Source organism: Condylura cristata, unplaced genomic scaffold (assembly GCF_000260355.1).
Source record: "Condylura cristata isolate star-nosed mole 26May11 unplaced genomic scaffold, ConCri1.0 scaffold00004, whole genome shotgun sequence".
Lineage (NCBI taxonomy): Eukaryota > Metazoa > Chordata > Mammalia > Eulipotyphla > Talpidae > Condylura > Condylura cristata.
Window position 1 is genome coordinate 28,178,830 of NW_004567105.1, and position 13,838 is coordinate 28,192,667.

The 13,838-nt window shown below is 39.1% G+C and overlaps 1 protein-coding gene across 12 annotated transcripts in view; it reads left to right on the forward strand.

Moving 5' to 3' along the window:
* The first annotated feature begins 7,630 nt into the window (after positions 1–7,630).
* Positions 7,631–13,838, forward strand: part of KCNC2 (potassium channel, voltage gated Shaw related subfamily C, member 2) — a 171,124-nt gene continuing 164,916 nt past the window's right edge. For 9 of the 12 annotated variants that reach the window (XM_004675878.1, XM_004675876.1, XM_004675880.1 and 6 more), the window contains exons 1-2: positions 7,873–8,420; positions 9,521–10,223. In XM_004675878.1, the coding sequence (XP_004675935.1) occupies positions 9,540–10,223 (684 nt within the window). In that variant the 5' untranslated portion in view covers positions 7,873–8,420; positions 9,521–9,539. Of the gene's footprint in view, positions 7,655–7,872; positions 8,421–9,039; positions 9,083–9,520; positions 10,224–13,838 lie in introns of those variants that run through there. The other 3 variants (XM_012720536.1, XM_012720535.1, XM_012720542.1) reach the window with 3 other exon arrangements.

Here is a 13,838-nt window from a genome sequence, read left to right on the forward strand (position 1 = left end):
GAGGGCAGTGACCTATAAACCTTAACATCCATTAGCAAATATTTTAGTTTCAAAAATTTATTTTATATAGTGTGGGTTTTTTAACTAACCAAGGAAATATTACAATTAGAATTCTTAAGAAAGCAGAGCTAAAAGAGATTACATTTTGAATGAGTTATTGAAACATCAGAAATCCAATAGAATAAGAATTCAATATCTAAAATTCTCAAAATCCAATATCTAAAACTCAAACTCATAAAGAACAATTTCTCCACATTGCTTGCAACATTTAAGAAATTCATCACAAATGTTATTGAAAAAGACAACCTTTGCAGACAAAACACCTGAATTCAATTGTTACTTCTTCTACTTACTAAGGATTGAACTTCAGACAACTTAAGTAACCTCTCCATACCTGCATAACTACTTATAAGGTGGCAGTAGTCACAGTACGTACACTGAAATACTGTTGTGAGAAGCTAAAGGAAGAATATATGTAAATCACTTAGGATGGAACCACTTGCAGTACAATCACCACCATCAACACTGGTCATTGTAAACTAGGTGCAAAACTGAACATTAAAGACATAATTATGGCTAAGAGAGATGTGATTCTAGCCTTTTTTAGTCTAGACTGGGAGAAAAGCAAATAAACAAGTAATTGCAATTTGGGTTTCTAAGTGTCTTGAGAGAGCAAATAAAGGCTGTTCTGTGCATATCCACAATACTGAGTCCACAGAATACAACACATTTTAGAACATCAAGGAAGCCTATGATGTCTATATTAAGATTTGAATGTTGAGGAGAGCTGGGTAGGTTCTAAGAAAAAAGAATGGCAAATGGAAATGTCCCAATTTCAAAGAAGCAGAAAGCATTAGAAAGGAATTCCCTGGTGAGAGGGATAAGATCATATTCAGTAATTTGGATTTATCCTAAATGAAAAAGTTAGCCATTCATTGGTAATAAAGGGTAATGGCACCTTGAAAATCTTTATTCTCTATAAAGGCCACTTTGGTCATGGCATGCAGAATAGATTTTTAGGTATCGATGTTAAAGAAAGAACTCTGTTAGGGACCTGTGGGTATCATGTAGGTAAGAGATCTTACCACTTCTGTTTAATTTATAGTCCTCAATGATGTTTTCTAAAATGGTTCTACTCTACAGTACCATTTTGGCCATTGCTTAAAAGAAGACAAAATGTTACTGAGGTGATCATTAATGAGAACAGGAAGTATTGTTCTTGGGATTAAAAAGAGTGTAAATCATGGTTATTATTTTGGTTTATATTTCATTAATAAAATCTGTCACCTGTCGCAGCACTGTAATGAAATCAGCTGCAATATAATGAGGCTTTTAAATCTATTTAACTAAATAAATTGCCACATTTAAACATGGCAATCAAAAGATTCGGGACACTCAGAGAATACTAGTACTTAAAAGACCATGTATCTGAAAATGATGTTAAAATTTATGCTTTTTTCCCCCTGATATACACTGACAGTGTGTTTCAGTGTATGATGCAATATTTGCTCTGATAGGTGGTTTTTGTCATGCTAATCCATATAGGAGTTTTAAGTTCCTTTTTATTTCTGTCCTGCAAATTTCATGGTATTCTATGCTATCCCATAGTTTGATGTCTTTAAATAAATAAATAAAAATGGAAAGCAGGTTTTCATGATCTGGTTGAAGGATAATTTCAATAATGTTGGTCTCCATCTGTTTCATCTTTAGAACTGTTCCTTTGCCCTGATGTTATTTTTTACTTCCCTTGATTCCATTTGAAACCTGCTTGCAGTAGCTTTTTAGAAGACTGCTTTTCTACTCTGCTTAGATATCTTTTTAAATAATGAAGCTGAACTGGCTTACTTATATCTGCTTTAGTCTTATTGTAAGTCTCTTTCAACTTCTTCATTCCTTGAACTTTTATTTCCTGGGGAAACCAACCTGATTATTTCTAACCTTTCGCAGAGTAATATTATGTTTCATGGTTTCCGTTCTTCTCCTTTTGTATTAAACAAGTCCAAACAGATTTCTTAACAGTCTGCTTTTCTCACCTAATATGATTGTTGCCTTTATCATGTGCTATTTATTAAACAGGAAGAAGAGCTATATTTCTGAGATATTTTGTTAATGGGTTTTCACTTCACTAAACAAGGTACACTTCACATTTAGCATTTTTTGCTATCCCCATATTCAAATCATGGCTCTACCATTTATTCACTGACTAAAGACACACACATTAGAATTAAACACTTGTGGGTTTGAATTCTACTATCAGCCTCTTATTAGTTGTGTGATAGTAGGAAATTATTTTAAATTTTCAGAATCTCAGTCTTTTCATCATAAAATGTTGGCAGAAAAATAGGCTGAGGATTAAATAGGTTAAATATAAAACTCCTGACATTTTATTTTGTACTTAAGAGCTTAATAAAATTTTGACTGCTGTAATTACTAATATATTTTCCCCTAATCATCATCTTTTGCTTAACATGAAGTACTTCAATATTTCTTTGTTAGACTTACCACAATGGCTATAAAGTAATATGTATTAGTATGATGCTGATGGTTTGCCCTTGATAAATGTTCATTGTCTCCCTGTTTTAGTCTTGTCTAATGTATTCTGCTGGTGGAATGTTCAGCTAATTTCTGGTAATATGTTTATAGATGTCCACTTCAATAGAGCGTCCTATGGAAATTTCCTACAATGTAGGATGCTTTTTAAAAACACAGATTTCCTATGTCTGCATCACACCAACTGAATCAGAATCTCAGGGTGGAAGGTTTTGCAACTCAGATTCTCAGGGAAGTTTGATGCACTTCAGAATATAGAACTCTCCTAAAGTTGGGTGAATATAAATAAAATATAAAGAGAGAATCTATAAGTGTATATAATGTAGTAGAGTAAATCATACACAAATGAAATAACTAGCAGAAGGCAAGAAAGTAGTAAAAATATAGATTACAAAATTTTAATGAAATGTCATATCTAGTATCCATGACCGATTGAGGAATAAGAACAATAAAAAAGTAAGTGCATATACTTCATTGATATTTTCTAATAATTTAATTGTCAAGGGTAGTCACCTTAGGATAACCTATTGAATACATTCCTTTTTCATAAGTAATATGTACTCAAGTATTGTAAGAATAATGGGGCATTTATCTAAGTTTGTCTATTTATCTAATCTATTTCTAATATCGCTGTCATCATTATCTATTTGAATAATTGGTTGATGTGGGAGATTATGACTCAAAGTTTTTCATAAGGAGAAATTATTTTCAACTTTGGCTTTTAGTGCTCATCACTCATGTCAGCTTGTATGCATTGACACATTCTTTTTAAAATGACTTTTTAGAATACCTGTGCCCCTATGTTAATAACAGCACTATTTAAAATAGGTAAAACTTGGAAACAACCCAAATGTCCCAAAAATAGATGACTGGATCAAGATGTGGTACATATACACAATGGAATACTATACAGCAAAAAAAAAGAAAAAGAAAAAAGATTCAGCAACATGGATGGAGTTAGAAGAGATTATTCTCAGTGAAATAAATCAGAAAGAAAAAGAAAATTACCAGATGTTTTTACTTATAGGAGGACTACAGGGAAACTAAATAAATGGTCTGGAGAAAAATAATATCAATTTAAAAAATACAACAGAACTAAAAATAATCAGACAACTATCAATCAGAGACATTCTGTAGTGGAGGGGGAGGGAGGAAGTACCAAGTGAGGGCAGGAAGAGAACAAGGGACTAAGGTGAAGGTACATGGGGGAAATTGGTGGTGGAAATTCTATGGGGACTAAGCCAGATGTAAAATAATACAAATAAAGAAATTAAATATAAAAAATTTTAAATAAAAATAGGTAAAATTACTTGTCTGCATTCTTACACATTAATTTTATGCTACAAGCTCAAATCGACAGTCCATTTATGTTCTTATGTTGGGCATTTATGCAGCACTGCTGATTCTTAACCAGTGCAAATTTATATTTCTTACAAAGCAAATGGCCAAGTTTAGAATTAGCAATTCATGAATTCTCCATATGTGGAATAAGAATTATAATTATCATAAGTTGTCACAGTTTCACTCTCGTAAAAAAGTATATGGTATGAAGAATGATTAATACATTTTTATAAGGAATTTGAGAAGGTAGATTTATTGTAAGGATACTAGAGTTTCAGTTTCACTATATGGAATATCCAGTAATTGAGTTTGTTTTGAACTCTGTACAAGGGCCTATGGTCTAACAGATAGGATCGCTATCAGAAGAGATGGATTATCTATCTTGGCTTAGGAAGCCAAGGCTTTGAGCTGGTACAATGTCACTGTCACTTCCATTTCATTCTAAATCACCTAGTAACTATGATTTGGGGATGAGACTTTTTCTTAACTTAATAAAAGTATAAATTAATAGATGTCTTAATGTGCCCAAAATTTTCTTAAGTGTTTTACTGGTCACATGCCATTTAATCCTCATTGTAACTATAGTGTCATCATCCCCCAATTATATAGAAAAGGACATTGAGACTCAAAGAGTTGTGCAATTTTATCTGGGTTAGAAAATTAACTCCGTATCACCTGCCTCCTAGACCTGTGAAATCAGTCACCTTAAAATTTGTGACTCTCAAAAATTTATACAATGGAAAATACAAATTAGATTGGTTTTTCTTTAAAACTTTACAATTCATGATGTAAATGTTAGTTATTGCTAAAAACAGGTAAATAGTCCCATATTTTTTGTGTGTGTGTTTCAGAAGGAGACTTAGAGGATGTGTCTGTTTGAATCACCAGTCATTTTAAAACTTAAGAACTTTAATATAGCCTTTTCTTTAGCTCATGATTCTGTGGTCTGTGCATTTGGGCAAGATTTGGCGAGACAGTTCTTGACACTCACTTATAAGTAAGGCAGTTCTACTTCTGGGGAGTAACTGACTCTCATCTAGAGGTAGGATGAGAAGTTTGGTGGGGGAGGAAAAGAAAAGCTTTTCTTTTAAATCTGTTTCCAAATACTATTTTTTTGGGGGAGGGGATCAAAGATGAGAGAGAGAGAGTATGGGCAAATTAGGTTCATTCTCTTAGCATTGAGGAAGTTCTAAGAGAGATACAGAAACCACATGACCTTTGGAAGACAAGGCTTTGAATTGGTACAATGTCACTGTGACTTCCACTTCATTCTATTGGCCAAAGGAAATTACAGAGCTACCACACATTTAAGGGCTGGAAAAACAGTCTTGATGGCAGCAGTGATAGTCACATTTAAAAGGAAGCACTTACAGGAAGTGTGGGTAGTTACAGCCATCTTTTAAAATCTACTATATAGGAGTTTTATTTATGAATATGTTGTTTTGGAGGGTGAATAATACTTAAAAACTCTTATACTGGACTTTTAAAAGCAAAGTTAATTTGGTCAAATGTTAAACTTTTGCAAGTATGTCATTTTGATAGGCACAATGTGGCTTTGTGAGATCAAGTCCCACTTCTGGTGATGAGGTAGTGTTCAGTTTCTGTAGCTTTTGGTGTTGCTAACTTAAGGATATAAAGAAGGCAACATTTCAGCTGCTTCTCTGTAAGGGGTAATGTCCATAAGGTCTTTCAAATCTTTGCTCCATGCAGACCAACAAAGGAAACCACAACTGTTTGTTCCTCCTTAGTTTTCCATTGCCATCTTTCAAAGATTTGCTTTCTTTTTCACTTTTATCTCTCTTTTGCAGCAGGATCAGTGGGGTTTGCTAGCTGGAGGGGTTTTCTGTTCTCTCCTGTCTTATATAATGAGCCTGGATATTTGTCTTAGGATCATCTCTTCTTCTATTGAGCAGAAAAAAAAAAAATAAAAGAAACTATTTTGTTCATTGCTCTGCTTATCAATTCTCCATTATATGCACACCTCATCCTTTTATCTCCCACATTCTTGTTTTCAAATGTATCTGACATGTTTTATAATTTCATTCTAATCCGTTATGAATCACAAGAAAAAGCTGAACTCTTCTAAAAATGATCCTTTTATCAATACGATTATTTCTAGATAACTTATGTAACCTTAGACTTAAATTGATTCATTGGGTTTTTACTTTCTCTTTTCTCCCCCTGTGACTCCTTTGCATCATTCTATTCTTATAGTTTGGTTTCTTATAGTCCCTCGTAACACAAATTTAATATTGTCAAACTAGAGGTTTTTATTATTGATTCCTGGTTTTGGTTTTGAGTTATCTTCTAGAGATCTTGTAAGTTAAACACTATGAGCACATAGTGAGAGCACAGTAAATATCTGTTTTTATTTATGTTCTACCAATATACATACAATTGCTAATTTATTTTAAAGCAAACCATATAGCTCCCCCCCCATTGAATTCACTATATTAAGTAATATAAGAGACCATCTAGATAATATGAGAATGCATGCCAGAATGTCAGTATCTTTTTTCTTAGTAATTTTTCTGGCAATTGGAATTTACTATCACTGTTATTTTTAGAAATGCCTTATGACTGATAATAGTGCAAAACTAGAATTACTTCCATAGTGTTTAGGCTTTTTACTTTGTGCATGTGTGTTTTACAAAGTCAAATTTATATTTTCAGAAAGTTCACATAGGTCTTTAAATTACTATACACTGTACTCTCACGGTATAAGTAAGTTTCTTATAAATGTACATATGTGATATTTTCTTGTAGCAGTGTCTTAGAAAACAGTGACCATCCAAAGACCTTTTAGTTCTTTAATTATTTACTATAATAAAAGGTGTTTTCTTTTAGAGAACTGTTTATATTTAGCTGCCCAACTTTCATTCTTCTATATACCTTTCTTTCTCAGTAACTCTTGTTCTTTCAAAATCATTGTATTGATATCAATATGTTTTTCAAAGATACCACCTCCTCCTAGCATTCTATCTACTCAGTGAACTGCAACCATAGTAAGCCCTCTCACTCCAATATAAACGGATACAGAAACACACTATTTGGTGGAAGTTCTGGTGTGGGTTAAACTGTATTCCTCTGCACCCCACCCCTCAAAAGAGGTGACATGTTGGAGTTTTAACTTCCAGTTCCTCAGAATGTTACTTTATTTGGAGACAGTATATTCTCAGTACAAGTTAAAGTCATCAGGGTGACCTCTACCTCTACTCCTCTAGTGTTCATGTAGATGAGTGTACGTGTATAAAGGGAAATTTGGACACAGAGGTAGGCATGCGTGGAAGGAAAAATGATGTCAAGAAAGACAGGAGAAGACCTCCATCTACAAGCCAGGGAGAAAGACTTGGAGTAAGTTCATTTTCCTAGTCCTCTCAAAAACTCAACCCTGACCATGCCTGCATTTTACAATTCCAGCTTCTAGACTGTGAGATAATAAACTTCTGTTGTTTACACAATCCAGTTTGTGGTGCTTTGTTGTAGCAGTGCTAGAAAATTAATACAAGGCCCATTACAATTTTGAGAAAGGGAGAACATGGCTAATTAGATCATTGTTTTTGGCACTGGGTATTTGCAGTTCATCTCTTTAGCGTCTGATAAAGAAATCTGAATTTTCATTTGCTAAAACATTATATTCCTGGAATAAACTTTTAAAACTTGTTTTATATAACCATGATGTGGTGACTGGAGACCTACATTTGCTGGAAAGAGCCAGCCAGAGCCATGTATAAGACACGAGAAACAGACTCACTTGTCACCTGTAAGTAGACCCCTCTCTCCCATCAGCTGTCATTAATGAAGAGAAAATGCTATCCTTTTAGATTCTCTCACTTGTTGGGAGGGGTGGGGCAGCGGAGAAAGGGTGTGGGGTGTAAATAAGGCAGGCAGAAGCTATAGAGAAGGTGGGGATAGAGCTCCACGAAAGAAAAATATGTGAACCTGGTTGGTACAACAGCGCTTCCCCAGACCCACCCACCCACCCTTTCCAGAGCCTTGTGTTCTGGCGGCGGTGGTTGGCAGCTGCGAGCGGTGGTGAAGGGACAGTTCCAGCAGCCTCTGCTGGGGTGGGGACAGAAAGAAAACCTGCAGGTCGTAATCCGAGCAGGGTGACTTCACCTTCAAGTGGGTGAGCTCTCCTGACCTCTCGGACTAGCTCCGCGCCAGTGCAGGCCGAGCCGATCTGCCCGCTCCCGGCGGGGTCGCCGAGCGCCGGCTGGACCCGCCCCGAGCTCCATGGTTTGCCCAGCCCTGCGCGATGGTGACTCTGGGCGCGGAGGTTGGCGCGGGGCGAGCCCGCGGCTCGCAGAATGAAGGCGGGGAGCTCAGCCGGCGGCCGACGGGGCTCGTCTCCGCGACCCCAGTGCCCAGAGAAGCGGCCCAACCACCTGAACCCGAAAAACGCCAACAAGTAGTTTCTCCTTGGAGCAAGGCGGCTCGGCTGGGTGTCGGGACTCAGCCTGGCTGCTCGGAGAACCTCGTCTACTCGGAAACCAAAGCAGAACCACTTTTCTCTCGGTCTCGTTAAGGTATTTGGGGGTGGGAGGGAAAGGGGGCGATTCCCGGGAAAGGCTTGCTGACGGTGCAGGCCGGTGTCCCCCGACTCCTCTGTTCCGCAATGGGAAGGTAGAGGTGAAGCCCCAGGGAGAGGTGACTGGTGGAAACGGGGACGCTGTCTGCCAGGGTTTCCAGTTCGGGGACCCAGGGGGTGTGCCTTCAGTAGCCTTTCCAGGGCCTCGCCCCTCCTCGAAAGCAAGCCCCCACCCTTTACTCGCGAGGCGTTTGTTTTTCTCGGGAAGATGGGATGAATGGATCACTTCTCGTCTCAAAAATGGATCCTTAGTTTCTTCCTTTCCCAAGTAGTAATAATATTAACAACAACAATAATGTGAAAAGGAAATTGGATCAGGAAATTAGTCAGAGGTCTCCTTGGTGAAAGGCAGAAGCAGGGCAATGTTTTTTGCTGTGACTTCTGCGTTCAGTCCTTTCGCTTGGCGCGAGAGGGAGAGTAGAGGTGAACGAGACCAGGTCGCGCAAAGGGCACTCCCAGAGCTCAGGAAGCAGCGAGTCGTCCAGAGTTGACCGAGGGTACGCGCGCCATGCTGCTGTCGGCGAGGCCGGGGGTCTCGCACCCCACCCCGCCAAGTTGCCTCACAGGGGCTAACTCCCTGCCCAAGGGAACTGCAGCCAGGTTAGGGGAGGCGGAGGGAGGCGAGGGGCTGGGAGTGGGAGGAGGAGGGCGCAGCAGGGAGAGACCAGGGGTTTGGGAAGAGTTTGGGGGTCGGCTAGGAGCAGGTTAAACTCCAGAGCGGGCTGCGGTGGGGATTGTGAAGGGTAAAAGATGGAGAGGTTAGGGCGCCCGGAGAACGGTGTGAGGCAGGGGGAAAGGTGTCTGGAAGGTCAAGGAAGACTTGGACTGCTGTCTCTTAGTTCTCTGGGAACCTGGGAAGGACGTGGTGCTTGAGGCGGGGTCAGGGCGGGCCGCCGATCTCCCGTGGAGGGTCGTTTGTCCCTGGTCTGTCTGCCTGCTCAGCCTCTAGGGACGCTCATCTTGGGGTTGGGGGTGGGGGTCACGGTGTGACTCTGACGGTCGAGCTCTTTAACTTGGCGCTGTGTTCGCTCCCCCTAGTCATGTCTGAGCCACAGAGATGGGCAAGATCGAGAACAACGAGAGGGTGATCCTCAATGTTGGGGGCACCCGGCACGAAACCTACCGCAGCACCCTCAAGACCCTGCCCGGGACGCGCCTGGCCCTCCTCGCCTCCTCCGAGCCCCAGGGCGACTGCCTGACGGCGGCGGGCGACAAGCTGCAGTCCTCGCCGCCTCCACTCTCACCGCTGCCGCGTCCGCCCCCGCGGTCCCCTGGCCCCGGCGGCTGCTTCGAGGGCGGCGCGGGCAACTGCAGCCCCCGAGGCGGCGGCAGTGACCACCCCGGGGGCGGCCGCGAGTTCTTCTTCGACCGGCACCCGGGCGTCTTTGCCTATGTGCTCAACTACTACCGCACCGGCAAGCTGCACTGCCCCGCCGACGTGTGCGGGCCGCTCTTCGAGGAGGAGCTGGCCTTCTGGGGCATCGACGAGACGGACGTGGAGCCTTGCTGCTGGATGACCTACAGGCAGCACCGCGACGCCGAAGAGGCTCTCGACATCTTCGAGACCCCCGACCTCATCGGCGGCGACCCTGGCGACGACGAAGACCTGGCGGCCAAGAGGCTGGGCATCGAGGACGCCGCGGGCCTGGGCGGCCCCGACGGGAAGTCTGGCCGCTGGAGGAGGCTGCAGCCCCGCATGTGGGCGCTCTTCGAGGACCCCTACTCGTCCAGAGCCGCCAGGGTAAGGCCAGACACGACCCCTTCGGCGTTCCAGCAAGTCTCAACCCCTTGCCCAACTTTCTTTTTTTCAGTGGAGGGCCTCTGGGACTGGGGTAGGGAGAGAATGAATAGGGCTCCCTGATAATGAGATTGGAGGTCCATCGGTGCAAGGAAAACATAGGGATCCTGGCCCCCAAATGTCTCCCTCCTCCACCCTTTTCATCCTTTCCTTAACTATATCGGAGATTTTCTTTAGCAGATGGGACCTAATGGGCAAATGTTCACTGCTCTGTGCAAATCTCTCTAAACCTCGTCTGGATACCCGTATCATATTTCGTCGGAATTTATTTTCTTTCTCCTTCTTCTGTTGCAAATTTCCCTTTAGCTCGCAAGTCTCTTCCAGGCCTAGTGGTCATCACGAGTTGACATTTTCAATGAGGCCTCAATTGGTCGCCTCTGACTCATCCAGAGCAGTGACTTCAATTAGGGTCCAATGTGAGGACAGAGGAAGGGGATTTGGAAAGTATGTGTGGGCGCCTGGGGGAGGGGGTGCTGGTGGAGGGTTTGCCAGGAATATCCTGAATGCTGTTTGGGCCTGTCGCCTTCCTTCCAAGGTGGAAAAGTGCTGGAATTTCTAGTTTCAGTGAGTGGACAAGAAAGTCCACTTACACAGTGCATTTTGGAGTCTGGTGCCTTTTTCTTGGGCCCATATTTATGTTTCTTACAGGTTGAATGAGAATTTCTAACTCTTGGTGATCCTAGCTTAGTCCAGTTTTTTCAATCTGAGTAATTTAAAACGCAGTAAACTTATTTTTGCTCTTTAAATTGGATTCCATCTTCAATTTTTCTTTTCATTTTCTAGCTTGAGTGACAACTTAAATTTAGTGCTTGACACCCCAATTAATTCTTCAAATTTCCACAGAGAGACTCTAACAATATGCTTTTTCTAGTTAAAAGAAAATAAAAGAAATATAAATAACCAAAAATTATATAGTATGGCAATGTTTTTTAATTATATGTGAGAACAAAGTACTGTATTTAGTTAAATATTTGCAACTGCATATATCTGGTTTGTTTTTGACACCCCCTAATCTCCCCCTGTTGGCATAATAGGAATTTTTCCAGTATACTTTGGCCTCCTCCTTACTGTCTTTCTCTGCATGTCAGAGCCTCTGCATCTGAGCTATTTCCCAGCTGTTCATCTACTAACTTGTCAGAAGGTGTGGCTTTATACCACTTTGGAAGTTTGAGGATAGTTTTTATTATTAGTGTGAAATAGAATATGATAAAGGAAATTTAAAACATTGCTACTCTATTGAATCTGATACTTAAAGGCATACCTAAATTCTATCAAGTCCATTTTCATATTTGAATTGAATATTTGAACTAATAAATTTCACTCTGAAATCTTCCTTTTAAGATCATTCTATAAATTCAAAGGAATTGGCATTCATGAAAAAAAGTGCATGTTTATTTAAATTAAATCACCAAATCATGACCAATTACATCGTTATTTTTTTGGATTCCAGCTGAGTTCCACAGTGCTCTTTCTACTTGGTGGCTAAAAGGAGAATCTGAATTTGTTTTTAGGCTAATCATGTGATTTCTTTTTTTCAGATCATGTACTAAACAAAAATATTTCATTATCCTTCTTAATGATAACATAAGACATTTTATTGTAGGCCAGATTGTATAGCAAGAATTTGAAGGTGTTTAGTCTTACTATTATTATGGAAATTTATTCTATTGATTATTGTTACAGAATAAGCCATTAATTTGAAAATGGGTTTTTTTTTTTTTTCAAATCTTACTGAGAATTCATTGTAGTATTAGTAAAGATTTGACCTGCATCTATTTTAGGTGAGGAAAGAACACACAGGGTTGAAAGATTAACACAAGGTCAAAGAGCTATTAGAAGGAGAGTCAGCTGAGAATCATAGACTTGGAAAATTTCTTTGAGTCATCTCATGAAGACCCTTTAATTTGAAGACTGTGGATGCCAAATGGTGGCCAAGGTCATACGGCAAGTTAATAGCAGAGTCAAAGTTATGCTTTGAGGTCTCCTGACATTCTCCCCAGGCCGTATCCACCACTGATTACAACAGAGAGATGCGTTGCTCTTGAGATTTAATGCAGTATAACATTCACTAGAATTCTGCCTTTTAAAGGTCACCTATGACTTTTCAAGTGTATGTATCCAGGACTTCAGTTGATAGAATTTTTATCCTGCACCACCTATCATTAAAGTGTAAATATGGGATTCAAATTAGCTTTGTAAAATTAGCCCTATTTATACTTCCCATGTTTATTGACCATCTATATGTGATGTTTTGTTATCTTTCAGCTTGGCTAACATTTATTTAGGGACTTACCTTCAAGGATACCCCCTCCTATTACCAGAGGTTGCCTAGTAAAAGAATAATTATAAATCAGTTTCTATGTAAATGTGATTTAACATTTTTATATGCATCCTTCAGTTCAGATGCTGTCTTGACTTCTTAATTTTATCTGACTAGCTTAATAAATAGAATTACATTGGGAGGTCACAGGATGAAATTATATTTTGCATGGACATCATTCGAAGAAAGCTTAAATAAATTAAGTGGCTTGCTTCAGCTGTGGTCTTGTTGCCACAAGTCTCATTCTTCATAGAAACATTTAGTTTTTTTATAAACTTTTTCCTTACTTTAGTTCATCTGTTACTGATATAGGTGAGATGAATAGTTTATCTGTCTAATTCTTTTTCCATTTTGTTTTACCTATGTTATAATTTCTTTCTTCTTTATGAATATTGAGAAGATTGGCTCAGTTGTATTATAGATATGTTTTATTTCTAATTTTATGATCCAAACTGTCAAACAGAAACAACAATGGTAGGAATTTGGATAATTAATTGAATTTTACAACATCGTCATTTTGCCTTTTACTTTGGTTGGTGTTCCCTTTCCTTGGTTACTTTTATTTATTTGTAAATACCTATTTGAGAGGCTATACATTGTTCTTGTTAACCAGGCAAATAAGTTTTTTTCATACTTTTGAATTCTTACCTTTAAGAAATTTATAAAAATTCAAACATCATTTGTCATGGAAACTTGCTGTGGAGAATATGAGATCAGGAAAGAAAAATAGAGATTATTCTGTTGATGCCATTAATATTTACAAATAGCAAGAAGCAAGAATTTATAGATAAACAATGTTATGCTTTGTATGTATCCAATTTAATAGCTAAGTTGTCAAAGGAAATGAAGTTTGTATGTTATTTCCTTTGAAAACATCATATCATAGGTAAGTACACAGGTGCCCAGCAAAACAATCTTTACTAAAACTTTCAAATTTTCTTTAGAAGTTAAAAAAAAATGCATAAAGATAAAATACTGTAATAAAAATATTTTAAGTATTGTGTTCCCAATGACTGAGAACAGATATTAGTTCAGTCATATCTTTTCATTTATTTTTTTTTCTGGGTGGATGGGGTGAGCTGAGAAGAGAAAGTGATTGAATTTGTTTTTTACTTTAGAGTGTAACTCTTCCTTGGCAACACTCATTTCTTTGATTACCTCATAGTCCTTTCCCCCCTTCTATTTTCATTTTGCAAAAGAAAACCTGTCATGGAGCTACATTATGATGTTGATTTTTT